The 27,853-nt window shown below is 54.7% G+C and overlaps 2 protein-coding genes across 3 annotated transcripts; one reads left to right on the forward strand and one right to left on the reverse strand.

Annotated features, from left to right (window-relative positions):
* Window positions 1–1,775: 1,775 nt before the first annotated feature.
* On the forward strand, window positions 1,776–16,363 carry DBN1 (drebrin 1). Its single transcript, XM_006873451.1, has 14 exons — window positions 1,776–2,024; window positions 6,511–6,566; window positions 7,236–7,348; window positions 7,487–7,561; window positions 7,677–7,823; window positions 7,943–8,020; window positions 8,277–8,428; window positions 8,511–8,574; window positions 12,591–12,650; window positions 12,734–12,857; window positions 14,072–14,242; window positions 14,591–15,255; window positions 15,550–15,652; window positions 15,779–16,363. Exons 1-14 carry the CDS (start codon window positions 1,939–1,941, stop codon window positions 15,847–15,849), a joined length of 1,965 nt encoding a protein of 654 aa, XP_006873513.1. The 5' UTR covers window positions 1,776–1,938; the 3' UTR covers window positions 15,850–16,363.
* A 628-nt stretch (window positions 16,364–16,991) lies between these two features.
* On the reverse strand, window positions 16,992–27,386 carry PRR7 (proline rich 7 (synaptic)). 2 transcript variants are annotated; one of them, XM_006873453.1, is made up of 4 exons: window positions 27,244–27,386; window positions 17,960–18,461; window positions 17,812–17,908; window positions 16,995–17,564 (listed from the first exon to the last, which is right to left on the reverse strand). In XM_006873453.1, exons 2-4 carry the CDS (start codon window positions 18,221–18,223, stop codon window positions 17,167–17,169), a joined length of 759 nt encoding a protein of 252 aa, XP_006873515.1. In that variant the 5' UTR covers window positions 18,224–18,461; window positions 27,244–27,386; the 3' UTR covers window positions 16,995–17,166. The 2 variants fall into 2 exon arrangements, with proteins under 2 accessions (XP_006873514.1, XP_006873515.1); XM_006873452.1 differs by lacking the exon at window positions 27,244–27,386 and having other exon boundaries at window positions 16,992–17,564; window positions 17,812–18,464.
* Window positions 27,387–27,853: the final 467 nt, after the last annotated feature.

The following is a 27,853-nucleotide window of genomic DNA, read 5'->3' on the forward strand; positions in this document are numbered from 1 at the left end:
GTGAGGAAGAGGCTGGGGAAGGAGCCAGAGAGGGGTACACGAGAGTGCTGAGCTACAACAAATCCAAGTAAGCAGGAAGGGGCTGAGGAAGTGCCCTTTGCCTAGCCCTCCTAGACACTCCTTTAGGTCCTGTTGCGGGGTCTCCTCTTCATTTCCCAGAATCATCCTTTTCTCACCTAATGATGGGGAAAGTCCACACCTCTCCTGGCTCCTTTTTCCTTCCCTTCCCAACCCAGCATCATCCATTCCTGTCGATTTCAATTTCTTGGTGTTCCACGACAGGCCATTTGGTCTAGGGCACGGAGCCTGGATCTGACTCTGCCTAGGCCTCACTCCAAGTAGGGTCCATGCAGAAACTACCAGGGACAGAGCCCCACTGACACAGGGGACACCAAGTGTTCCATACACAAGGGTCTATAAAATGTTTTGAGTTTGAAAAGAGTTCCTCCTACTCCCAAGTGGTAGGAACCACTGCTTTCCTTTGTGCTGTGGAACACATATTGTTCTATCAGTGACATGTCATGGCCAATTACCCAACTCTGAGGCCCAGCTGGCACCAACTCCTCCACCTCTTAGATCCGAACAGTCTATGCCCTTGTCCGCTCAGCTTTAGAAGATAAAGTTTGCTCAGGTCTATTATCATCCCCTAGAAATATGGAGTTGGGAGGTTTTTCAGGTGGTAGAAAAGGATTCTGGGAGCTGTGGAGGGCTTTAAGGGTCTCCTAACACAGAGCAGAGAAGTAACAGGAGGGGCCCTGGTAGTGGTGGCTACTTCCCTGAAAAGGACTTCTCTGAGTCCCCAGCCTCTTCTGTGCTCAGAGCTTAGGGAAATTAAGGTGCTAGGAGGCTGGCCCTGAAGTATCTTGGAGAAGCCCTGCCCTGGGAATCTGGGATTAGATGCTGCTTCGGGAACTCAATTTGGGATTCCTTTGGGAGCATGAGGTCTGGGAGAGAAAGTAAAAAATGTCTTGACTGGGACCATCAGAAGAGGCACAAGAGGTGTGGAAGTTTATAGCACCCGGGTGGAGGATGCTGGAATTGATGAGCTGAGATTGGGGCTGGAACTGGCTTGGGAAAACATGATCACACAGGCAGGGATGGAGGCATGCAAATGGGAAATGGGTTCAGGATGGGACTAGGATAGGCTGGGTATGGGATGTGGTGAATAGAGATAGGGGTATGCTAAACAAGGGATTGAGATTGAAGCTGGAGATAGGACAGAAATGTGGTTGGAATGCAGATGGTTGTGCATAGTGATGGAAATGGACTGGGGATAGACCTTTCAGAGGTCGGGAGGGGCTGAAGACAAGGCAAGGTTGGGGCCAGTACTTCAACTAGGTTGAGGTTTGAGATGGAAATGGTTTAAAATTGACTAGGATGGACTAGGGATAGGGGTGAGGCTGGGATGAAGATCCATTAAGCACTGCAATGGAGAGAGAGTGGAACTGTATTGGAAACGTGGATTTGGGACTGGGAGTTGGGTAAGGGGTTAGCAGTGGAATCTTAGTTGGGTAAGATGCTGGAGCTGCAGGGAGCTGTTCGGAGATAAGAGCGTGCACCCAGGTTGGGGAGAGGGTAGCGGAGGATCAGATACCACTCCCGGGATTGCGCTCCGAGCCGCGGGCCAGGGGAGGGGCAACCTAGTGCAGCCGAGGTGGGGGGCGTGGGGGCGCCCGGGGCAGGCCGGGAAGGGGGGGCGGGCCTCCCCCTGGGCGGGCCGGGGCGGCGCTAGGACCGAGCGAGCGGAGGGAGCCTAACCGGGCGGAGCCAGCGCCCCCCGCCCCCCGCCGGCCGGCTCCCCTCCCCCGGCCGCTGGCTCGCTCGGCTCGCTTCGCTGCAGAGGCTCTGAGGCGGCGGCGGCGAATCCTTCTTTTCCTCCTTCTCTATCGGTCCATCCTTCTGTGCGTCTGTCTGTTCGGCTTCGGTCCGGCCCGCAGCATGGCCGGCGTCAGCTTCAGCGGCCACCGCCTGGAGCTGCTGGCAGCGTACGAGGAGGTGATTCGAGAGGAGAGCGCGGCCGACTGGTGAGCCCCCCCCGCCCCCGCCCCCCAGCCCCTTTGTCCCCGCGCCGCCGCCGCCGTCGAGCCTTTGTTCCTCGCCGGCCTGCTGCCCGACAACCGGGAAGGGAGGGGGAGACCCCGAAATGGAACAACGAGCCGGGAGGACCAGGGAGGGGCTGCCTTTGTGCGCCGGGGGGAGGGGCCGGGCGGGCCAGGCGGGGCACTTCTGGGCCCCGAGCGCCCCGAGTGGCCCCAGTCTGGCGGTGGGAACAGTGACCGGACACAGGCCGGATGAACTCAGGGTCCAGATGTGTGGCCCGGGGCCTCATGGCCCTGTGGGAGCCCATCCCCCTCTCCCTCCCCTCCCCCCGGGCCCGAGGGACAGGTGTGCTCGGGGCGGCCAAGGGCACCTTCTCCACCTTCGAGCGGGCGAGGACCGGGCGGGGACGGGGCGGGGACCAAGCTAGCGGAGTCAGCGCAGCCTGCCCGGCCCAGCCTGGCCCGGCCACAGCACAAAGGAAAGCTTGGGCGGGGGAGGAGCAGAGCGGAGCGGGCTGGGGGCCGGGGCGCCCCGCCCACCGGTTGGCCTCTCCGTGTTCGCCACCCCCCCTCAGGCTGCAAGGTGATGGAAAGACATTCTTTGCCACTTAGGGAACTCGCAGCGAGTCCTTTTTTCCTCCCGAGTCGCGAAGAAGACAGGGGTGAGCCCTCACCTCTCCAACCTGGAGGGATTGCCGGGGCTAGGCAGCAGGGTTGGGGAGTGCCAAGGGGACAGGAGCTGTCTACCTAGGGGGACAGCTGGGGTTCCTGGGAGGAAGCCTCCAGTGTAAAAGTACTGGGCCCCATTCAGTTGTTCTCTCTATCCCTATTACCCCTGGCAAGCAGCACTCTGTTTCCCAGTGGGGGAGGGGCTGGGCTGCTGCTCCCCGCTTCCCCAGCTGTTATCTGTCCCTGAGGGGGTGGGAGGAGATGGACCACCTGCTCTGGGGCTGGAGCCCCCAGTGTGGCAAAAAAAAGCCAAGGGATTCCTCACTTCTCCATCCATCCAGGAAACAGACCCCTGAGAATACTTTTCCTTGGGCACCAAGGTGCCCATTCTGTTTCTCCCTCTATTCATGCTGTCAGGCAGGAAACAGGCAGGCACTTCTCTCCAAGGAAACTGAGGCACAGAGTGAGAGCAGGCTTCAAGGGCCCCATTTAGGCTGGCCTCACCCTTACCCGGGAGGGCATTTAGAGAGAGACACTGATCTGGGGGGCTGGAGGAAGGGACGAGATGGTCAGGCGTCAGTGCCACGGCACTGCAGCATTGGCGGGCAGCCAGGCCCAGAGGGATGGATGAGGGACACAAGCACTCTCGAGTCCCGCAGGTCAGTCACAAGAGAGGCCAGTACAGATTAAACAGGCGAGATACCCACCCATTGTCCCAACCCTGCCCTAGGGGAGCTGAGGTCATCAGAGTAGTTCAGGCCCAGAGGCCTGCTTAGCCCTAGTAGAAGAGTTTAGGATATGGGCCCTGCCTGTTAACCTGTGTCTGGGGACAGGTACAGTCCACCTCAGAACACCCCTCACACCTTCCAATCTGGGAAACATTGTCTACCACCACCCACCCCATTTTCCCCTAACCCCCCACAAGCAAGCAGAGCTCTAGTAATTGGTGCTGGGGGGCCACACAACCACTACTGCCCCACATCTTGCTTAGCAGAGGTCTCTAGCTCCCACCACTCAACAGCGCCCATGTGGCCACAGCAAGTTATTCATTGCTGGCGTGCGTCACCCCCCCCCCCCAATCTGGGTTGTGTGTGGGACACACACACAGATGCACACACACTCCCTCGCACATAAGCACATTTGTTCACTCCCAAAGGCCTAGCTAAAATTTTGCAAAAAAAAGTATGAGGGCTGTATCTTGTGTGTGGGGTAAAGGGCAAGAGTGTCTTCCCACCCCCTCCCTCTCAACCACAGAATCAGGGTACAGTGAATCCTTAAGACTCAGGGCAGACTTGCACATAAGACACCGGGAAAGGGATGTCTGGGTAAAACTTGCCTGGGCAAAGCAAGTTGGCACTGCCCGTCTTCACCTGGCTTCTGAGTGGTGTGTGGTAGGATCACAGAGCCCTGGCCTGGCTTAGGAACAGGGGGCAAGGAGGTCAGGTTGTGTGGTGAGAAAGACAGTATTGTCCTGACTCTGACCACATTCAAAGTCCTGTCCTCTGTTCACCTGTGAAAGCAAAAGAAAGGATTGGACTCAACCTTATCTCAGAAACCAGAGACCTTTCCAGTTTGAACATTCTTCCTGTGTGACTGGCTTCAATGCTGCAGCTCCAGTTGACCCCAGGATTTCCCCAGAGCAGCCCATCCTAGCTTACTCCTCACCCTTGTCCATGTTCTCTGGCCTAGGTGGTTACCACTACCTACTGGTGCTGCTTGGTGCTTGGCCCTGGGACCCAAAGCAGTCTGTGTTGATCAATATTCAGAAATCCTACCCCATGAAACTTATCGACTGAGAAGTGCCTCCTTGTAGACTCTGATTCCAGGGCCCACCCCCTTACCCCCTCTGGATGTATCTGATGTAATTGTGGGTTCTGGGGCAGGTACAGATGCTCTGAATCCCTAGTGACATATGGGAAGAACTTGGGAGAATCCAACTTAGAGCAAGATTTCTTGGGAGCTGCCATTGAGGCTCTGAAGTGTTTTCAAAAGATGGGTGGGGTGGGGAAGCTGGTCTGGTCTTTCACGTGAAGGACCCCTTTGTGCAAAGGCTGGGGAAGTGGGAGATACAGTGAGCCACCCAGCATGATCCAAGCATATAGTATGGACTGGAGGCTGGGATGGAGGGCTGGGGAAGGGTTTGAACGTAGGTGTGGATTCAGATGGGAAAGATATAGCTGTAGCAGGACAAGGTATGTGAATGGGGAAAGTTGTAGGGTGGAGGATGGAGGCTCCTGAGACAGGGCAGGTTTTCCTGGGAAGAGCAAGAGCTTTGAACAGGACTGGAAACTACCTCTCCTGGAGGTAGGATTATTTAGAGTAATATCTGGGAACCAGGATCCTTGGGTTCTACCTCTGTTTCTCATCTGTGGGATGAAGAGGGGCAGATCCTGCTTCTCTGCTACCCTTTGTTCCCAGTGGAGGGTCAGGGCACAGGACAGGTGGTGGGACAGCTGTGTTGGGAAGCAGCTGCCAGGGATCAGGCGGGTGCAACAGTTGGACCAGGAACTCAACCCCACCTGTGTCCCTTTCAGGAGGGAAGAACAGGAAGCCGGGGTAAGGGAGACACTGAGGAACCATTTGACCCTGTCAACAACAAATCAGGCCCGCCCTTCCTCTTCATTTCTTTTTCATCTTTCATGTCTCCCCTTTCTCTTATCTTACTCTCTTCATCCTTTTCTTTCTATTTCTCCCTCTGTCTCTCTTCCTTCTCTCTTTTTCATCTCCCTGGAACTTCAAGCTCTTTTCCTCACTCCCACCTCCTGCCTCAGTAGTAAGGGATGGGATTGGGAAGGGTCCTAACCCTCTGACCTATAAGTATGAGACCCTTCCTTCTTCCTTGCCCTAGGCCTTTCTTTCCACTGTGAGCAGATGGGAGGCATCTCTGTGTTCTCCTGTGTGAAATGAATACGCTGCCCTGGCCACCTGGGGAGAACAAGCCAGGGCAGCAAAAGCTTGGAGGAGGAGGGTGGAGCACAAATGCTGGGTCAGCTTTCTGGCGAATAGAGAATAGAGTGGAAGGGCCGGCAGTCCCAGGAAGCCAGGACCTCGGCTGGGGTGGAGGCAGGCCTCAGTGTTGGAAAGCCGAGAGAGTCCAGCCACCCCAGGGCCAGAGTCTGGGCAGGAGCTGTGGCAGTGATCTCATCCCCATTTCTGAGAGGAGGAGATTGAGGTTGTGGGCTGGTCCCCAGGGTCCTTTGTGTTTGAGGAGAATGCGCTGGGGTGGGCCGCTAGTGTGCCAATTGCCAGGTTGCCATGGTTACCAGGGGATGCCCAGAGCCCTTAGAGCACCAGGTTCTCTCCTCCCCCTTCTCTCCCTGCAGGGGGAGGGCAGTGGGTACCAAGGCACGCACCAGGTAGGCTCCTGATATTGGCCAATAGGGGCTCAGGAGCGCTGTAGCCAGGGAACGGTAACCAAGGTAACAAAGGAACCGTCGCCTTGGAAGCTCCATCTCACACTCACTCTGCTCTGTGGAAGGCAGCCAGGGCCAGGGCTGGGACCTACTGGATCGGAGGAGGCACTGAGCCCCAGGAAGCAATGGCAGTGATTTCTGCCCCTATCTTCTATTCCCCATCTAACTCAGGCCTTCCTCCATGGAACTCACAGTCTGCCCCCTGCTGGGCTCCAACCAGAAGTGGTGCCCAGCCCTGTTGTCATGATGACACTGCCAGAGCTGATCTGGAACCCCCTTCTGTCCTGGCCCTTCCATTCCCCTCCCCTAACACCTCCCCAGAGCCATCTCCACCCAAAATTGGCGCCTGGGTCCTGAAACTTCTTCCAGCCACCCCTCCCTCTCCCCAGGGCTCTGTACACTTATGAGGATGGCTCAGATGACCTCAAGCTTGCAGCGTCAGGAGGTAAGAATTCCAGCCATTCCTTTGCCTTCTTCTCCACCCCCTCCTCTGGTTGTTTTCTTCCCCACCCGCCTGGCTCTGAGCCACCTTCCTGACTGCATCCAGCAGCCCCACATTTCTCTAGCGGGTGCCCTTTTTCTGGTCATCTCTGTCATCCTTCCTCAGAGGGTGGGAAGGGAGGGGAGTCTTGTTTTCCTGATGGACTGACTTAAGGAGAATACTGGAACTCGTTCAGAGAGGGAAAGTGACATGCCCCAAGCCACACAGCAAAAGGGACCTACCAGGGATGGACCCATATGAGCCCCACTTTCTCTAGAGCCTGAAGGCTTCATTTTACACCCTTGGGGTTGGGCAGCAGCATTGATACAATGTGATATGTGAGGACGGATGATGTATGAAGTAGGCTGGAGAGAGCAAATATTTTTTAGTCATACCCTCAAAGTAGGCTGCAAGGGGTTCACAGACAAAGTTAGACCCGGCCTGCCACCCCCTCACATCCACACAAAGCTGTGGGATCTCCACATCTTGGAAGCAGAAAACCCTTGGGGCCTACAGAGCCCTGGAGAATTCTCTCTTGTAGGGCCTAGGCCCTTCATGGGGATAGAGGGTGGGTGGGGGGCACAGGTAAAGGTTTAGGATTCAGAAGTCTTGACACCCTCCTGACTCCCCCAGAAGGGGGCTTGCAGGAGCTGTCAGGTCACTTCGAGAACCAGAAGGTGATGTATGGCTTCTGCAGTGTCAAGGACTCACAGGCTGCTCTGCCAAAATACGTGCTCATCAACTGGGTACGAAGTCACCCTTCCCCCTCCCCACCCCCACTGACACCATGGGAGCAACTCCTACTGGCCCTGGGGTGGGGGTAGCCCAGGGACCTCAGCCTGCTACCCCCTCTCCTCACCCTAACTTTGCTGGATATCTTGCAGGTTGGCGAAGACGTGCCTGATGCCCGCAAGTGCGCTTGTGCCAGCCATGTGGCTAAAGTGGCCGAATTCTTCCAGGTGCGTGTAGGACCAGGCCCCATGGAGACAGGGAGAGCCATCCAGGGTGGGGGTCTGAATGTAGGGGTGGTGATGGGGACCACAATGCTGCTTGAACACTGCCTTCTTGCCAAAGGGTGTCGACGTAATCGTGAATGCCAGCAGTGTGGAAGACATAGACGCAGGTGCCATTGGACAGCGGCTATCCAACGGGCTGGCCCGGCTTTCCAGCCCAGTGCTGCATCGCCTTCGGCTAAGGGAGGATGAGAACACTGAACCCGTGGTCAGTGTGGCTGGCCCTGCCCTGGGCTTGTGTTTAGCCCCTTCCTTGTCCCTCATAATGTCCTTGTTCATGGGGGTTTCCAGAGCTCCCAGCCTACTTTCCATGCTTGTACCCCACAGGGCACCACCTATCAGAAAACGGACGCAGCTGTGGAAATGAAGCGGATTAACCGTGAGCAGTTTTGGGAGCAGGCCAAGGTGTGGATCCCCATCTCAGCCTTCAGGTTGAGCTGCCCTTCCCCAGAAGTCACTCTGGTTTCTCTCCCGGGGACCCTTCATTTGACCCACATGCTGCTATCCCATCTTAAAGAGAGAGCCCTTTTGGTCTTGTGCACATCAGGCCCATCCCCAGAATTCCCAGAACCAGTAATACCCTGGGCCCTGGGTTTGGGATGGTATGGAGGGTCAGGCCCCCCAGCTCAGGGCCTGCACTTCCTCGGCGTGGGGGTTGCAGAAGGAGGAGGAGCTGAGGAAGGAGGAGGAGAGGAAGAAGGCCCTGGATGAGAGGCTCAGGTTTGAGCAGGAGAGGATGGAGCAGGAGCGGCAGGAGCAGGAGGAGCGGGAGCGGCGCTACCGGGAGCGGGAGCAGCAGATTGAGGAGCACAGGTGCAGTCCCACCCACCCCAGCAACCTGGCCCTGGTGCCTCGAGGGCCTGCCCTGATCAAACCTGCCGGCTTCTCATTCCAGGAGGAAACAGCAGACTCTAGAAGCAGAAGAGGCCAAGAGGCGGTTGAAGGAGCAGTCGATCTTTGTAAGTTCTGAGCCAGGGCTCCCAGGTTCCTGGTCAGGCAGTGTTGCTGCTCCCTGTGCCTATGGAGAGATCGGGGCTTGAGGACAATGCTAAGTGCTCTGAAGACCCCTGCACTGGCCTGGGGGCACTTTGGAGAGTCAGGCCTATCACCTAATCATGTGGGGCTCTAGTTTCTGGCTATGAATACAGACCTTCTTTGAGAAACTTAAAAGAGGGGGCTTCAAAAAGTTTATGGGAAAGTTACATATCTTTTTCTTTTTAATTTTTTAAAGCTTTTATTGTGAGTTGAGTGATAGTTTACATGGGAGAACATCTGTTTTGCACTCACCCTATCATATTTTGTTTCATTGCAATGATTACAATCCCCTCCATGCATCATCATTCAACAGTAATTGCTTCTATTCCCTCTGGGTTTTTTTAATTTGTTTTGTTTTTTTGATGTACACAAAAACATTCTGCATTCCTGCCTCTTGGCCACCAGCACACAGCCTTTCTCTTTCCATGCGTCTAGAGTCCTCAGCAGCTCTTTCTCTCCATGTCATCATTTCTGCCTCCATCTCTGGTGTCACTGCTTTTCTGCTTAGGGTCCCACATTCCACTCATGCTCTTCTCTCTTGATGGCCCTAGGGTCCTCTGTTCCTGAAATGTAGAAATAACTACTCCTCCCTTTATGTTATACAACTTCTACCTTTACATTTGTGACAATCACAGTTAGTCATGATAACAATTACTACTGAATCAAAAGAATCCTATCCCCATCTCCTTTCACCAGACCCATCCAGACAAGATGAAAACTATTCAGTGGGGGTTCTGCCTTCCCCCGCACACACTGAAACTAAACTCACTCTTGAAAACTTGTAAGCCAGCCACTTCGTGCCTTATAGCACACACACACACACCCCATTTTAGGTAGCCAGTGTCTAATTTGCCTGTCCTTATCAACCCTGTCTTGTCCTGGTGTGGCACTGTGGGCTAATGCGTCAGACTGCAAAGTCATTTGAACTACAAAGTTGGTGGTTCAAGCTCACCAGCTATTCCTTGGAAATCCCATACAGGGTGCTATGGGTCAGAATCGACTCGATGTCACTTAACAACAGTCAACCCTGTATACCAAGGGGACAGGCTTGCTCCTTCCTGTGAAGACTCCTTCCCTCTCTGTTGTTATAAAATTCCATTATCTTTTAATTATAATTCTTTTAAGACCATTTGAAAGTTCTTTCATATGCTAGGTTTGAAATAAAAATGTCCCTATAACCCAGGCACTCCCTGCCCAGACACTGCTGGCCCCTCCCCAGTGATGCCTGTGGGGTTCAAGGTAAATCAGACTTTGTCCCTGCACAAAGAGAGCTCGAGGCTTGGTCCCCACACAAGAATGTGCAGAGTCATATGAATGAATGAACTGCACCTGTGCTTTTGAGCATCTCGATTGCTGTGTGTCCCCTTGTTCCGGGGGTGCTGCTGAATCACTGAACATTGGGAATGACCCATAGGACCTGAGGATTCATAGTTTGGAAATCACAGCGGGGTCACATCTCTGTACTTTGAACTGAATTTTGCATTGCAGACATAACTCAGGCCATTCCAGAAGGGAGGCCTCGATTGAGATTATGATCTCCAGATGTTGTACCCTGGGGACTCATGGGAACTCCAAGGTTACACCCAGAGAGGACAGCTCTAAATGCACTGGCATTGTTAAGAGTTATCGTGGTGTTGTTAAGTACCATCAAGTTAGTTCCAACTCATAACCACCCTGTATAGGGTTTCAGAGACACAGCTGGTAGTTTGGTCCAATGCATTATCCTGCAGCGCCATACCAGGACACCAAGAGCTATCACAGGTGGCATTAATCACATCAACTGCCTGGTGGGGTGGAGCTGATGTTCAGTTGGTCAACTGTTGCCTCAGTCATTCATTCAACACACCCCGGTGCCTGCTATTTGCTGGGTGCTAAAGTACCATGAGAACAAGATGGACAAGGTCTTTTTGGAAAAGCTTATTTTTATGGAACATTTGGCTGAAGATGGCTTACACACACACTCACTCACACACACATGTACACTCATATGGAGAGAGACTCATATAGTGAATCCCCTGAACTGATCACTTATTTTCATCCATTATCAGCATTGCTGCTAGAACCTTAAGTAGCTTGTGTCATTATGTAACTGTCATTTTTCTGGTCTTTCATGTGTGACTCATGTGACAATGACAGTATATATGCAAGCAGGTCAGTGTGGTGGTCCTGTAACTTCAGGCCTCATAAGGAAGGTCCCATAGGAGAAACTTTGGAATTGAACACCTTGAATGCTTTCTCTAGCTTAAAGGGCTGTTTGGTCTTATCTCTCACCTTATAATAAGATTTATATTCCTGATCTTGGTTCCCTCTTTTCCTGGGCTGCCAGGGAGCTCCCATGTATCTGAAGAAGATGCTTAAGTTCTCACAGCTCTGATTTGTTGTGGTGTAATTTGCACTGTTGGTGGTGAAAGCCTTTGTGACAAGCTGCATGTGGTCCTTATTTTTTAATTAGACAGAAGAACCATTCTAGTGAGGTCACACTAGGCTAGGGCAGAACACAAGCAAAGGCTTAGTCATTTGTTCATGGGAAAGCAAGGAGCCCAACCTGCCGGGAGCTCAGTGGGCTGAGGAGTAGGAGCAAGTCAATTGGAAGGGATAATGGGTTTAGGGAAGGCATTTAGATGTCATTCTGTAGGACACACAAACTTATTAGAGTGACAACCCACTTGAGGGGGTGATCTTTGAAGGACCGCCCTCTTTATGCACCTTGACCATGTTTAAGTTCTAGGTTCTATGTTCACAACAAAGCAACCCTGCTTCACTTCTTGATCTAGAGCTTTTTTCCCTTTCCTTCCACCAGTCTCTTTTGCCTGATTTGCCTCATAAGCAGGAGGTACCATTAAAGAGGCTCTTGGTAGAGGGAGTTCAATTGGGCAGATGTGAACCAACTCCATCCTTGTGCTAGCCATTCACATAAAGACTGACTCCGGGTCCTGGGTGTGATGGAGACTACCTCAAAAACAGGAAATTGCGATACAGTATAATTTGTGGTGCACACCAGGGTAATCCTACGGGGAACTAGAGAAGAGAGTGACGTGACTCTGCCAGGGACCTTTTCCCTGAGGAGACAATGTCCAGGTTGGGACTAGAAGTGGGAGAAGTCAGTCCTGGGGCTGGGATTGGCATTTGGTGAGAGAGACCCATCTCCCCTACCAAGGCACAGAGGTGGGAAACGTGCATATTGCCAAAAACTTACTGGTTCGTGGCTGAAGACTTGGTCTATATCTCATGGCATGGGTAGGGGTGAGTTTGGAGAAGGGAAGGGGTCCTAACCACCTGGAAGATTGCAGTCTCAGGACACAGTGACCAGGCAGGAATAGTAAAGCAGGAAGGTAGACTGCAGCCGTCCAGGCAAGGAACCGTTGCTGCATGGCTCTGGCCAACAGCTGCTCTGGGAGAGAGTGGACCTGTGTTGCCAAAGCTGCTGGCATTTCAGTATAGCTCCAGATCCAGATTTCAGTAGGAAACTTCCTGATTTTGAAGTGGTGGTAACTAATTAGTGTTTTTAAAAAACACTACAGCAGCCAAACAAATGCCATCTGTGGGCATCTTCAGTCAGCAATGCTTGCTGTGGCTCATGGGAAGCTCGGGAGGAGAAATGACAGTCTGACCTGAGTGGGCCTCTAGATGAGGAAAACAGGGAGGCACAGAGGGTGCTGTACTGGTGGAAGGATAGTGGGCAGACATTGGGGTGAGAGTCTGAGAAAGTAGACACGGGAGGGAGAGCTGGATGGCCCTCGGGGTCTGGGTGGCTGCGGATCACAGGAGATGCTCAGCGATCTGGGTGTCCAAGGCCCAGCCAGTGAGAGTGAAGGGAGGCTGTGTAACTGGGTGGTGCAGGGACCTGAGGTGCCACCACTAAGACCCTTCTTGTCATGGGAGTTGTAAGAAGACCCCTGTGGGTATGGGGTGCCCAGAACATTGTCCCTTTGGATTCTAGGGTGACCAGCGGGATGAGGAAGAAGAGACCCAGATGAAGAAGTCCGAATCAGAGGTGGAGGTAAGAGCTGGGGGGACAGAGCGGTGAGGTGAACAGTGAGGCTTCAGTCTAGCCAAGCCCTGACCCAGGCCTTGTGTCCTCAGGAGGCAGCCGCCATCATTGCCCAGCGACCTGACAACCCTCGTGAGTTCTTCAAACAGCAAGAACGAGTCGCGTCAGCCTCCTCAGGCAGCTGCGATGTGCTCTCGCCCTTCAACCACCGACCAGGTAACCCCAGTCCCTGAACCAGCCCCCACTCCTCAGGATTGCACCCTGAGCCTTTTTTGGGACTGTTTCTTAGAAAGGAAGCCTTGCCCAAAGACCCCTTGGAGAAGGCGAGGAGGCTCATCAAATATGCTTCTACCCACCACTTGCAAGCCAGGGCTCTGAGACAGGCTCTGAGCAAGTTGATGTTGGGCCTTGGCTCTTGGGGTAGTGCCAAGTGGCAGCTCTGGTGTGGGCTAAGGCATCTCACTAGCCACATAGAAGGCAGCAGGGAGTGGCCTGGAGGGCTGGTGGGTGCATGTGGGCTGGGCTCTGGCCCTGACCCTGAGCCAGAGCAGCCCGGGGCCTGCACCGGGGCTCCCTGTTCAGCTTCTCCCTACACAGCTTTCTGCCTCCTGCTCCAGCATCCTTCCCCACCCTGTCTGTTGGTCCCATTGTGTTGGCACCTGCTGCTGTGTGTGAGCTCTCTGCTGTTGGCCATTGGAGGGGGGGAGAGGTGGACTGCGGGAGGGCTGTAAGCAGATTGTCCCCAGCTACTCAGGCTGGCTGTGTGTGGCAGGCTCCTGGCTGTGTGGTTGATGCTGGTGGGAGTTAGCTAATGCTTGTGGCTGTGGCCCAGCTTGGTTGAATGTGTGTTCTGGATTTGGGCAGCTTGGACATCCAGGACCAGCAATGGGGGTGGGTGAGGCCTCTGCACAGGGTGGGGGAGACTGACCCTCTCTTGTCCTCTGTCTCTTTCTCTGTCTGTCTCTCTCGGCAGGTCGTCCGTACTGCCCTTTCATAAAGGCATCGGACAGTGGGCCTTCCTCCTCCTCCTCTTCCTCCTCTTCCCCTCCACGGACTCCCTTTCCCTATATCACCTGTCACCGCACCCCAAACCTCTCTTCCTCCCTCCCATGTAGGTAGCAGCCTCAGGCCTCAGCGGGGGGTAAGGAGGGCCCCGCTTCCCAGCAGCCCCCCCTGCCCTCACTCCCCCACCCCAGCCTGACTGCTGATCTCAAGTTTGTTCCTAGAGCAGGTACTGCCTGCCTCTTTCCCCTGGCCCTCAGGGGCTTGGCTTACAGGGTCTGGAGCTGTGGTCTGGCCCCTGGGGGTTCTGGGGAGCTCACAGTCTTCAACAGACTCCAGAGAGGTGCTGGCCAGTCCCCAAGGTGAACAGTCCTGGTCCCACGTAGCTCCCCGGCCCTCGCTGACCAGCCTGGGGCTTTGTTCTGCAGGCAGCCACCTGGACAGCCATCGGAGGATGGCTCCCACCCCAATCCCTGCCCGGAGCCCATCCGACTCCAGCGCAGCTTCCACACCAGTTGCTGAGCAGATTGAGCGGGCTTTGGATGAAGTCACTTCCACACAGCCTCCACCATTGCCACCACCATTACCACCAGCCTCAGGTGAGTGAGGGCCCCTACTTGGCTGGGAACCCAGGTTATCATGGTGATAGGGAGCTGGCCACCCATCAATCACCAAGACTGCACACTGCCTTGGAGATTGCTATGGCTGGGGGCAGTCATGGTGTTGCAGTCAGACCTGACCCCTCTGAGCTGCAGGGCCTTGACTCTGAAGGAAGATCAGACCTTCCTCTGGCTGGGTGCTGGGTTGGGTAGAGACAGCCTGGAACAGTTCTCTGAGAACTGGAGCAGACTCCCTCATTCCTCAGGGGTGGGGAGGGTAGGATGAGGTCTCTATCCCTTCCCCAAGGGTGTGAATCATAGCTCTCTCCTTGACCTGTGAAGTCACAGAGACCCAGGAGCCCAGCCCCCAGCCAGAGAGTGAAAAGGCCAGCCAGGAGGACCAAGCAGCTATTCCGCAGGCCTGGGCCAGCCCTGTGGAGGAATCCCTTCTGGCAAGGGAGCCCCCCCGGGGGCAGGGCGGCCTCACGGAGGACTTGATGTTCATAGAGTCTCCAGACCAGGCTGTCCTAGCTGCCCCTCTGGAGCCTGCTTCAGTTGCCAACTCCGTCGCTGACACAGCTGACACCTTCGAAACCAACACTGCCGCTGTGGACACCACCGTTGCCACCCCCGCTGCTGCCAGCCTCATTGACCTATGGCCTGGCAATGGGGAAGGGGCCACCACACCCCAGGCCTGGGAGCCAGAGGCCAAGCCCAGGGCCCCCACTCCACCCTCAGGTGCTGAGGTCACTCTGGCGGAGGTGGCCCTGCTGGACCAGGTGGCTCAGGAGCCCCTGCCACCAGTAGGTGAAAGCTGTGCCAACCTTCTCAATTTTGATGAGTTGCCTGAGCCACCAGCCACCTTCTGCGATCCAGAGGAAGTAGAAGGGGAGCCCCTGGCTGCCCCCAAGGCCCCAACAGTGCCCTCCGCTCTAGAGGACCTAGATCAGGAACCCGAGCCGGAGCCCCATGTGTTGACCAATGGCGAGACTACCCAGAAGGAAGGGACCCAGGTGGGGGCAGATGTGGCCTGGGGGCAGGGGTGGTAGTCAGGGTTCATTCAAGCTGCTTTTCTCAGGGTTGCAGCAGCACCTCTCATCTCTCTGACCTACATTCTTGGGGTGAAGTTCCATTCCACTCCCCCTCCCTCTCCCCAGCCAACTGGGTGCTTTCGCTAGACAGGTATCTGTTTCCCAGGCAACCACTGAGGGAATCTTGGTTGCTGGGGAAACGGGGCTTAGGCCTGGTAGGTCAGCTCTAGTCCTGTAGGGCGGGGCCCAGCGACCTGGTACTTTTTCCTCCTGTAGGCCAGTGAGGGTTACTTCAGCCAATCACAGGAGGAGGAGTTTGCCCAATCAGAAGAGCTGTGTGCGAAGGCTCCACCTCCTGTGCTCTACAACAAACCTCCAGGTAATTCTTGGGATGGGAGGTAAAACGGTTGAGGGTATGGGTTTGACCACAGTCAAGGAACACAGTCCTGGATCTACTGAGCTGCCCATCTTGTCTTAACACCCCTCCTCTTTGATGACACCCTAGAAATTGATATCACCTGCTGGGACGCAGATCCAGTACCAGAAGAGGAGGAGGGCTTCGAAGGTGGAGATTAGTGGTGCGTCCGCCCTAAGGCTGCCCTCGCAAGGCCACCCATTTCCAGGCCTCTGGCCAGACTGCCCGCTGTGTGCCATGCCTGCCTGCACTCGCAGCAGCTCTGCCTGGCACCCACTTCGGATTCAGGCTCTGGCCCTGACTCGGCCATTCCCCCACCCACAGGGCCCAATTTTGACAGCTTTTCTCTTTTTTTTTTTTTTTTAAAGTGGATAGGAGACTTGTACAGTTGACTGATTTTCCTCCCGTTGGTAGTTGAGATGCTGTTGCAGAGTCCACCCTCTCCCTTGCCGGGTCCAGATTGTAGCTTAGTCCTCCCTGCTCAGCTGGCCGGGGTGGAGGTCTCCCCTTGCTTGGGGCCTGGTGTGGGGGAGCTCTGATGGGAACATGTCCCCCCCACCTCTTTTCCTAGTTTTATGTTTCTTGGAAAAATATCACTTTGTATTCTCTGTCCAGGGCTTCAGATATTTTGCACGAATTTTAAAACATGGCAATAAATGGCTCGTGGGCTCTGGCTCCCTGGGACCCCCTCCCTGCCCTTCTTTTGATCCCTCCCTGCCTAGCCCAAAGGAAGTAGCAGGCCCAGCTGGGGCCCCTCAGCTTCCCCACCCTCTCCTGCTCCCTCCTGCTGGGCAGGTCCCAGGCTGGAGGCCCTCGGATCCATTCAGGTCAGGGCTATGGGGAGGAGGGGGCTGGGGCTTGGGTGGTCCCTCCCTTACACCTCCCTCTTTGCTTGGGTTCCTTTTTCACTTTCAGTAACTGTTTTTGGAAAGCACAAACTTCTGTAACGGGTCGTGCTCATGTCTGTTAATAAAGAAATCCAGATCCCTTTGGGCCTGCTGCTCCGAGCCTCTAGAGGCTGATGAGATGGGCTGCCTGTCCGAACTCCACCCCCGCTCCTCCCAACACTAAAGGGCAGAGGGAGCGACAACTTTAAAATTAGAGAGCTCATGTAGGGTCTAGGTCTCCCAAGAACCATCCTAGTCCTTAAGAAGGCTGACCATTAGATCTGGCTCTTGTGCCCCCCCAATCTAGTTTGTATCCAGAATGCCTGTTAATGTCCCTTGTCCCCCATGGTCCCAGCACACCTAACCACTAGCCCTCTGGCTGAACCTTGGGTTCAAGCAGTGGCCATCCCCTCCGCTTGTACCAAAGCAGATCACACACCTTTATTATCCTCAAAATGTAACAAACAGGGTAAGAAATCCCGCCCCCCCACCCCAACCCACCCCACCCCACCCCAGTCCAAGGGAAGCATTTAAAAAGCCCCGCAGTTGGGCCAGGAGTCTGCGGGTGGGGCTGGGACGCCGGGCGCCCCGCTAAACGGCTGTAGTCCTCCCGAACAAGGGGATGGAGACCGGCAGGCGCCAAGCTCCATGCTCCAGGGGCTCGCGGCTGCTGAGCTCCGAGTCGGTCCAGCTGGGGAATACCCGGCGGCCGCGGTCAGCCTGCAGGCAGAGTGCAGGGCAGGGCGGCGCCGGCCGAGGAGCGCTGGGCAAGTGCAGCGCTGAAGTGTAGCCCCGGTCTAGGAAGAGAGGCTTGTAACTGGGTGGTGGCTGCTCCTGTTTCTCCGCGCTGTCGCGGCGGCTCAGAAAGGGAGTAACGATCTTTCGGTAGAGGCCGCGAGTGTCTGTGAGCACCTCGCTGTAGGGCGGTGGCGGCTCGGCCATTAGCACCGCCTCTTCGTAGCACGGTGGCTTAGACATGTCGGATTCGGCTGCGGAATAGGAATCGGTTGGGGAATGAGGCCAGTCGTTCCCAAGGCTCCCGCAGACACGTTGGCCAGCCGCCAACCCCGGGACCAGGACCACCTAGAAGAAGCCCGCTCCTCCCTCCTGAGTTGCGAGGGAGGCTAAGCGACTGAATTACCGCGGGTACCCTGAGAACTTACTCCCTGCCGAGCCCCACCCACCCACCGAAATGGCCTGGAGTGCCCCCTGGCGGAGACTGGAGATCATACTCACTTTGGCGCGGGTAGCTCCAGGGCCGCGGCGGCACTGAGAGGTGCGGTGGCGGCGGGTGCGGAAGCGCATGGTGATGTGGGTGCGCGTGGGCGTGCGGCTGCCCGGGTCCATGGTGCAGTAACGAGTGCACGTGCACGTGTGGGTGTGCATGTGCCGGCGCCTCCAGGCGGCCACGGTGCGGTGGTGGAGGTGGTGCCAGGCCCGGAGGACTCCCGGCCAGGCTGCCCTCCAGCTCGAGGGGCTCCAGCTCTAGGGCGCGCAGGTTCTGCTCACGCAGTCGCTCCTCCTGACGCCGTTTGAGGCGGCGGCGCAGAAAGCTGCAGAAGCAGCAGAGCAGAACGATGAGCCCCCAAATTAGCCAGAAGCCGGCAAAGCACGTGAGGAACGTATAGGTGCCCTGGGACATAACCATGGCGGCGGCTAGGGCGATGGGTCTTCGGATGCTTCACTGGACACTGTGCTCCTCTGCGTGGCCCCGGGTCCGTGCCACGCTCCCAGATGCCGCCAACGTCATTTGGGGGTCCGTGGCCGGCGGCTGCCCGTGGCCGGGCTCAAGTCGTGCGCGCGCCGGCGAGGGGCAGCAGCGGCGCCCGCTCCTTCCCATGGCGCCGGCGGGCACGCGGACTGCCTCACCCAGGGCCGCGCGGGACCTGTGGGTAGACACAGGATTCGATGAAGGCGCACAGCGGCCCCCGGCGACTTCCCTGCCCGCACCCGCGCCCTGCGCAGTCCCGGGGAAGCCTCCTTGCGGGAACTCCCGCACTCCCCGTGGGCCCAGTGATGTCACCGAGGAGGCTGACATCACTCTAAAGAGGCTTCCCTGGTAGGGTTTCCCCCATTTGAGACTGGGCCGCCACCTCCGCTGAGCCGATTGTCGAGGGGACACGAGAGCTGCCAGCAGGGGGCGCGTGAGGCCAGACGGGCTCGGATCGCACACGGGAGATTCTCCACCCGCGTGGCCTCGGCACAGGGTGCCCCCAGCTTGGAAAGGGTTTCAGAGACCCCCTAAGGCACCAAAAAGTCCGGGGCAGGAAAAGGGTGGCCTACCTCCGAGAGCTCTACAAGCAGCCCACCAGGCCCTCAGCTACAGTTCAACAGCCGACAGCTTCTTTGAACTTATACCCACCGCCACCCTGTCCCGCACAAGCCTCCTGGTTTTCTTAGCTTTATGTCAGGATTTCAACTGCTTCAGCGTGTCACAGACCCTGCCTTTGTCTGCCTAGTATCGCATTCTTTTTACTAGCGTCCCTGTCTTTCAGATTGCAGTTCCAACTCCATTCCCTTGCCGTGCTTTCCCCGCCAGTTCCAGGCTGGTGGGTTTGAACTGCTAACCTTGTGGTCAGCAATCCAGTGCTTATCCTACAGTGCTACTCATGGGTTAGACTACCTACTGCCACAGTGACCCTGATAGGGTTTATGGGGCTGTAAATATTCAAAGAAGCAGAAAGCCTTCTCTGTCTCCTGCAGAGCAGCTGGTGGGCTTGAACTGATGACCTTGTGGTTAGCTGTCCAGTGGTTAATCTATAGAGTCACTGGACTTTTGGGTTAGACTGGTGGTAGATGTGTGCCATCAAGATGAGAATGTGGGTTTGAAATTAGTCGTATAGAAGGCAAATGGCAAAACCAGCCTTGGCATGGTAAGGAAACTGCTGCCTGAAGGACTTTGGGGCTTCAAGGAAGAATTCCACAAATCCTCCTATGCTCCGCTTAGGATGCTCAAGGCACACAGAGGTCCACAGTGGGCCTGAGTCCCAAGATGAAGGCTCAAGACTATTTAAATCATTTCAGATTGGTCAAGAAGCTGGAGAGAAGCCAGGACACGCTGCCTCTCCTTTTCCCCAGATGGCTCCTGTCTGACTCCATGGCTGCTTCCAGCCATGTGCCACTTGGTGCTGGTGCCAGTCCCTTTCCCCTGGGCCTGCGTTCCAGAACAGACAATGGCAGGAACAATAGCTCTGCCCGCCCCCTCAACAACCCCACCATGAGGCTGCCATGGCGACGCAGCCCAGATAAAAACACGATGCTGCCAGTCACTAGGAGTTAATTAAATCTGTTGTTCTCCTTTTCCTGAGCCCTCAGGAATTTTCAGGAATGCTCTGAGGACGCTGGCACTAACTAGGAGGGTTCTTTGGCTTGCAGGGCAGGAACAGTTCTAAGTCAGAAAAGGTACTTCTAGGCTTGGAGATGATGGGATTTAGCTGAATTAGAAATAGCTATCTGTCAAGGAAGGACCATCTCATGTGTGTTGGGCCTGGTTCTAGACGCTTTCCAAGTAGAATCTTAATGTGATTTCCAACAGCTCCTGGTCACTTGGGGGGATCCCTTTAATAGATGAGGAAACAGGTTCAGAGAGCGAAATCTCTTGCCCTAGGTCATACAGCTAATAAGATGAGGAACTAATAAGATTGGAGCCTGAGTCTGAATCCACAAGCCTGAATCAAAAGGCTTTTCCCTACTTGACAAGTGGGCACTTGTGGTGGTAATAGGGCACAGGGCAGACTGTCTAGCTCATAGTGTCCCTGTTCCTTCCTGCCAAATCCTTTGTGTGCCTGGCTACCAGCCCTTAGCTGCTGTGAAATAGCTCAAGGGTGGCAAGGACTTCAAGGTAAAGGAGAGATGGAACAAAGGATAAGGACTGAGCCTTGAGAATGTCTAGCTCAGTAGGCTGGGCATTAAGCCAGACTACAACAAGCCACATCTAAGATCCACTGATACTACCACTGCCACCACTTCCCCCATCTTTTCCCACCCCCAGGAGGCAGGAGTCCTTTGCTGTGTTTTATAGATGTGGAAACTATGGGTCAGAAAGAGGAAGTCTCTTGCTTAGGCCTCACAACTGAGTGGGCTATGTGACCCCAATGTGGCTCCATCACCCTTAAGCCAGGATGTGATGCTAACCATGGCCACTTCAGCTGGAACTACATCCAGTCTGTAGGGAGTCCTGCCTCTTCCCCTATGTCTATCCCCCAGGAGTTGCTAAGCATCTTCTCATCTTACCCATAATAAATGTTCAACAGATAGAGAAGCATCAAGTGACTATTCAAAATGCTTTACCTAGTCAGGCCAAATTTCATAACCCCCCCACCCCCACCCCCAAAAATGGTTCCCGTTTACTCTGTGTCTTGTCTGGGAACCTTGCAGATTCACACCATGCCCAGCAACCTCAGGTTCACAGTTACTCCCCTTGCCCACACCCCTCCAGGCTGTTACCTGCAAATACCATTTGCCCAGCCCCTTAAGTCTGCCCTTCAGATGGAATCATCTGTATGTCTGCCATTTATTACTTGTTTTCTGTGTTTCTTTTTCCTTATCTTCTTGAGGACTTTGTGACCTTTTTTTACGATGCCCTCTTGATTCACTGGTGTGTTTTTGACTGTATCTCTTTTGTCATGTTCACAGGCCACGCACTCACGGGGACCCAGCAATGAGGGATGAAGTAAACCCCCTAGTGTTTGCATCTACTTTTACAGTACAGATTAAGCTAATCTGTGTAAAGGACTTGGAGGTACCCTGAAGACATCATCTCTACGGATGGCAGCTCCCAATGCAGGACACAGAGAAGTGTGTGTCCCCAAGGCACTCAAAGCCTGAGGGCTGGATACAAGTAATCCTCAACATCTTCCTACAAAGCAGATTGACAAAAGAGGAAACTTGGCTCAAAGAGATTATATGACTCCAGAGGTCATGCAGATCTCATTATAGGGTCTGGTGCCTACTATGTGCCAAGCACTGACATTGGCACCAATCACATTACCTTCTATACAAATGACCCTCACGCATCTCAACCTCACACCTATGATGGGTCCTTTATCTCAGTAAATAGCCCATTAGTCATTCCAACCACCAAGTCCTGGTGTTTACCATCACTGCCTTCAGTCCCCTCTGCCACTGCCCTCACTGTCCTAGTCACCACCTGTTTCATCTGATATTCCTGCCCAGGCTGCCCATTCCCACATGGCCTGTTTCCTTCCATCCTTCCCCTGCCTGAATCCTCCAGCAGTTTCCCACTGAGCTCAGGAGACACGCCAACTCCTTAGCATGGGTTATATTCAACTAAAACCCAAATCCATTATCATTGAGTCAATTCCAACTCACTAAGACCTTGTATAGGGTTTCTGAGGCTTGTAAATAGTTATAGGAGCCTCATTGTTCTCTCATGGATCGGCTGGTGGGTTTGAACTGTCAGCAATCCAGTGCTTATCCTACAGTGCTACTCATGGGTTAGACTACCTACTGCCACAGAGACCCTGATAGGGTTTACGGGGCTGTAAATATTCACAGAAGCAGAAAGCCTTCTATGTCTCCTGCAGAGCAGCTGGTGGGCTTGAACTGATGACCTTGTGGTTAGCTGTTCAGTGGTTAACCTATAGAGTCACTGGACTTTTGGGTTAGACTGGTGGTAAATGTGTGCCATCAAGTCAGTTCTGACTCATAGCAACCCTTTATAGGGTTTCCAAGTCTGTAGATTTTTATGGGAACAGAAAGTCTCATCTTTGTGTCAAGGAGCAGCTGGTGGACTCAAACTGCTAACCTTGCAGTTAGCTCAACACGTAACCTATGACACAACTAGGGCTCCCTTGGGTTAGACTGTTGTTAAGTGCCATCGGGTGGGTTTGAACTCATAGCGATCCTGTGTAGGACTTCCCAGGAGCAACTGGTGTGTTTGAAAACAGCTGATGTTTTGGTTCAGTGCTGATCCTACAGCACCACACCAGGACTCCAGGGTTACATTAGTGCCTCTTGAACTTGAACAATCCTCAGAATCACATGGAGGATTTGTTACAACAGAATGCTGACGTCCATTTCCAAGGTTCCTGATTTAGGAGGTCTGGGGTGGGGCTCAAGAGTTTGCATTTCTCGCTGGTTTTCAGGAGATGCTGCTACTGCTGCTGGTCCAGGGACCATAGACCAATGAGAACCACTGACCTAGATCAGAGCCTCCAGGGTAAGCTCCTGCCAAGACCTCTTGAGTCTCACCTTGGGGCACCCTGTCACTTTGCAGAAAGCATGCCAAGCATTCTCTGGGCTGCCAAATATTCTCAAGCAAGCATGCTTTTTCTTCAGTGGCCTGCAACCTGGCCCTTGCTGCTCTTGCTCCAGCTCTCTCTCCTTAGCCTCTTGGCAAGTCAGCCCCAAGGCTGGGTGAGAAGCCCAATGGCAGAAGAATGTTCGGTAGCGGCCTCTGTTCAAGGTCAGAAGGCTGCCTCTGCCTCATCTAGAACACAATCATTCAAGCCCACTTGTTGAAGGTGGCTGCAGGTATCCAGTTACCTGCTTGGTCTTTTAACCATGAAACAAGAGTACCTCAAAGAGCCAAGTCTGCATCTAGTTCATCCCTGGGAAGTATCAGTGTATTGGGAACTATGGGCCATTCACCAAAATGTCACTGAGAGAGAACCCATTGCTAAGCTCTCAGCCGTTGAAGGGTGCTCTATAAGCCAGCTGAAAAGCTATACGTCTCTATGACTAAGACACTATGGAAATTCCAGGCAGCAGGGCTCTGGGCCACAAGGGAAAGCCTGGAATGGAAGCTGTAGCTGCTGGTCCTTCAGGAAAGGGATGGGCGACTCAGACCAGGATAGTGTGGGGTATACTGAGTGAGGATGGGGTGTGGGAAGGGTAACTACTGACAGCCTTCATAGGCCAGGCCCACCACTAGTACCTTACATTTGTTCTTACAGTAAAATAATTAGGGAGTGGCTGTCAGCCTCATTCTACACACAAGGACCAAGGCTCAGTGAAGGGTCAGCTCAGGCCCACAGTCAGGTGGTCGGGAAGCCCAGGCATCTGAAAAGCCTGCTGTTCTGGAAGGAACAGCATTCCAGAGAGGCCCTGGTGACATTTTCACACCCTTCCCAACCCAAGACAGATGAGTGAGATGATGAGCTTGTCACTCTCCCACAGCCAGCCAGGTGCAGAGGTTGCCAGCATCTCATTTTCAGAGCACTGGCTTGGCAGCCCATGTATGGGCGTGATTTCTGTGGCCCAGCCATGACATTAAGGCCAGGGACTCAGGTCTTTAGAAACTGCAAGTGGGACAACAGAAACGGGGGTCCCAGTGGGCTGGGGGTAGAGGCTTGACTTAGGCCAGTGTCCACTGTACTCAGCATTGACCCTCCTCAGGGGATTAGGGAAGTGATGGTGGTGGTTGTGTGCCACAGGGTTGGTTCTGACTCATAGAGACCCTATGTAGGGTTTCTGAGGATATAAATCTTTACGGGCGCAGAAAGCCACATCTTTCTCCCTCACAGGGACTAGAACTTTAAAACTACTAACCTGTGGTTAGCAACCCAGTTTGTAATACACTATACTACCAGGGCTCCTTCAGGGGACTGGGGCAGCAGGGAGCAGATATTCAGAGGCCAGGTCCCTCCATTGAGACCTAAGACAAATGGCTTAGCGAGCTTTCATCCCCTCATCTGGGCATGGGAATACTTGATGCTGTGGGTTAATGCGATCGAAGTAGTTTGAACTGTGAGGTCGGCAGTTCAAGCTCACCAGCCCCTCCCCTGAAACCCTATACTGGATCACTATAGGTCAGAAATGACTTGACCGCATTTAACAAGAGACTTGGCCACAGACAGAGGTGATGAGACCGTCTTTAGAGGGGTAACCTGGCGCAGTGCTGAGCACTAAAGGGCAAATCCTAGGTTCAAATCCTATTTCTGCCCTAAATGAGCTATGTACCCCTATCCTAGCTATTCCCATCCCTGAGCTGTAGCGTCTTCAAGTCAGTCAGATGATGAGACTTGCCTGGCAATGCAAAGGGGAGTACAATGAGAAGGCTGTGACAAATTCCAGCAAGGGACATACAGCAGCTCTCTGAGGCTCAAATGGGGAACTCAGCACTGGGGGGGAGGCGGAGAGTCATCTAGCAAGACCTGTCCCTTAACCAGGAACCAGAGATCTCGAACTCACAACCTTCAGGCTGGACACAGTTCTTTATGTATTTGTATTGGTCCATAATCTATTTTTGAAGAATATTCTTATGAGTTTCCAACATTTGAAAACCAGGTTTTACATGACGATCTAGACATGCTGAACATTAGACAATCTGGCCACACCAAGTCCACATCCTCATGTGGTATCACAGACTGATTTGGAGTAGCGCCCAGGCCCATCCTCACTCATTACATCCCCCTCCCTCAGTGATGGAGGCATTTGGGTTTCCAGTCCTTGCACTAGACTGAGCACTCTACTCCATGGACCCACCCTTGCCAAACTCTTTCCTCCACAGCTAGGACTGCAAGCCCATCAGGCCACACAGCCCACGAACCCACAACTAGGGCCTCAAGGAACCCTAGGAGCTGCTGTGGCCACCTGGCCCTCCACCCTTGTAACCTGCCCAGAAGATGAAGGAAGTCTCACCCAGAGAGAGAACATGGAAGCAAGGCCAGCAATAGCTCAGTCCTATATAGCATCTAGGGCAGGGTGGAAACCTTTTTTCTGCCAAGGGCTATTTGGGTATTTATAACATCACTTAATATAAATTTATGTTGCTATGAAAAAATCTCCTAGATTGATTGAATTTCAAGTCCTGCCTGTGTTTGCCTTGGCAAGGCCAGACCAAATGATTTCACAGGCTTATATGGCCCACCGGCCGGATGTTCCCCACGCTCTGATCTAGGGAACAAGATTCTGGCAGGTTTTGTTGGAAAAAGGAAAAGTATACCAGGGCCTGAAAGACACAAGAAATTTCCTTGCCAAAGGAATGTCAGGAGGGTTAAGAATGCTCTTCTAGAAGACTCTACCATTCTTTTCTACTTGGGTAACAAAGAGATGTTGTCTGACAGGCAGAGAGGGGCTTTGCAAGCAGAGAAACCCAGACTTTGGGAAACCTAGTTCTATAACTTACTTGATTGTGTGACCTTGGGCATATCACTTCTCTTGCCTGAGCCTCAGAGTCTTCACCTTTGAAATGGAGATAACTTACCTCATAGAATTGTTTGGACAGTTAAGAGGTTATGGATACAAAGCACTCAACACAGGTCTCACCCAAAGCAGGATGAAAGAAGCCTGTGAATAATCCCAAATGCACTCCTGCCTGTGGAAGACTCAGGCTCCACTTCTTAGCGCACCACCCATCTAAGGGCATTTCATGCCAAGGCCTCAAATGCCCTAGACACTGGTCACCACTGGGGCCCAGAATACCTCCCTTGATGAGAAGGGAAACCCAGTGGTGGTTGTGGCCGCTGGGATGGTGGGTCCCTGGCCTGTAGGCAGCTGGCATCTGCTGAGTCAGGCCCTGAAGAGCTGGCAGGAGGGCCATTTCTCTCCCCAGCATGCTGCCTGCGGATGGCAGGTTGGGAGGGGAGCCAGAGGTCATTTCCTCTGACTCAGCGGCCGTTCTCCTCCCAAGGAGCTCCCCTGGAGGACCGGCACCTCCATGTGGGGCTGACATCCCTGCTGGTCAACCTGCATGTCACACCAGCTCAGTCAGGCATTGTGCTCAAACAAGAAAGGAGTGCTTGTGAGTCAGACAATGGGCCCGGCTTGCTCCCATTTGGCCTGGACTTGGCTTCCCTAGGTCAGCAATGTCCTTTCCTTGGCTCCGGCCCACGCCGCTCCCACCCCTCCCGGGGGAATGGTGTCTTGGACTGCTTCAGCAGAGTCCCACGCCAGCCCATGCCTTGGTTTGGCATATACCCTGGCTAAGAGGAGGAGGGCTGCAAGCTTCTTGCCTTGTCTTTGGTAGGGAGCGTCGGCCTTGGAGGGACTAACTCAGGACAGGCCGTTTTTGCTGGCGGGAGGAGTCCCTGTGCGGTGGCAGTGGTGGTGGTTATGTAGCAGAGCCCCGGACCCAGTATCTCTGCGCTGCCTCCCGTTTACCCCCACCCCCACCCGCGGGAGGTCCAGGGTCTGGGCCACCCCCACGTTTGCAGCCACCCCATGAGCCCTGCTGCGAAGACTGCAGCCACGTGGGAGTCAGCTCGTGCCCACGGGGGCCGCTCGTTTCTCCCCTCTGTACCCCACCCCCCCAGCCCCACGACGAGCTGTTCAGGCAGGCACAACCATACAGATTCAAAGGGCGAAGGTTGTCCACCCGGGGCCAAAGGTTCCCGGCTCTCCCTCTTTCCCTGCACCCCCCAGCTGCGGCCCCGCGTGGAGTGGGGGAGGGGCAAGAGGGGGCGTCGCCGCCCCGCAGCCGCGTTGCCGGGGAGCGCAACCCCGTTGCTGTGGCAACCGTTTCCAAGCGAACCCGTGGCGGCTCTCGCCCCATTCCGGCTCCCTAGCTCACTGGCACTCTCCCTCCCTCCCTCCAGTATGGCCTGGGGGAGGGTCTGCCCCGATGCCGATGCCGGGGCGGGGGTCTGGGAAGACAACCCAGGAGCAAGGTGCAGAGCCACCCGCAGGGAGGGGCTCAGTCCCAGGACCGTCTTCCACTCGCGCTCCGCGCCCGTCCGACCCTGAAGCCACCGCCGCGCTACTCACGGGCCCAGGCATCCTGCTCGAACTCCTCCTCCGGGCTCAAGGCGAGCGTCTCCGGACCAGCGGGTAAAGCCCCCAGCCTCGGGGACGTGGTGGCGGCCCCGGGTATCAGAAGGTGGCAGCGAAAGCGGCTCTGAGCACTGGGCTGGAGCCGCGGTGCGCGCGCACGGGCGCGTACACTGTGCGTACTGAACCCAACGTGCGCGCGCGCGAGCGCAAGGCAGCCGACAGAGGGCCCCCCACCCTACCACCAAGAAGACTGCCTGGGAGGGGGAGGACCATTGTACCCACCTGCCGTGTCGAGACACGACACACATTGGGAGCGGGGATCTCGCCACCGAGGGCACCCCTCACGGGTGATGCACACGCCACGTAGCTCCTGGCAACAGACTATGCAGCCAGGCACTCGTGGGTAGACGTGGTGCACACAATCGGTTGTGCACACCACATGCACAGCCAAGCAACTGGGGAAGAAAACCCTGACACACACAGCTTGACCTGGAAAGCACACGCGTCCGAGGTCTGGGTCACATCTTGTAAGGTGCTGTGCATTCCATGGGCAGACAGGTGCCCAATGTGGCCCCAATAGAAGAACACATGGTTTTCCTCCTGG

This window comes from Chrysochloris asiatica, unplaced genomic scaffold (assembly GCF_000296735.1).
Source record: "Chrysochloris asiatica unplaced genomic scaffold, ChrAsi1.0 scaffold00242, whole genome shotgun sequence".
Classification (NCBI taxonomy): domain Eukaryota; kingdom Metazoa; phylum Chordata; class Mammalia; order Afrosoricida; family Chrysochloridae; genus Chrysochloris; species Chrysochloris asiatica.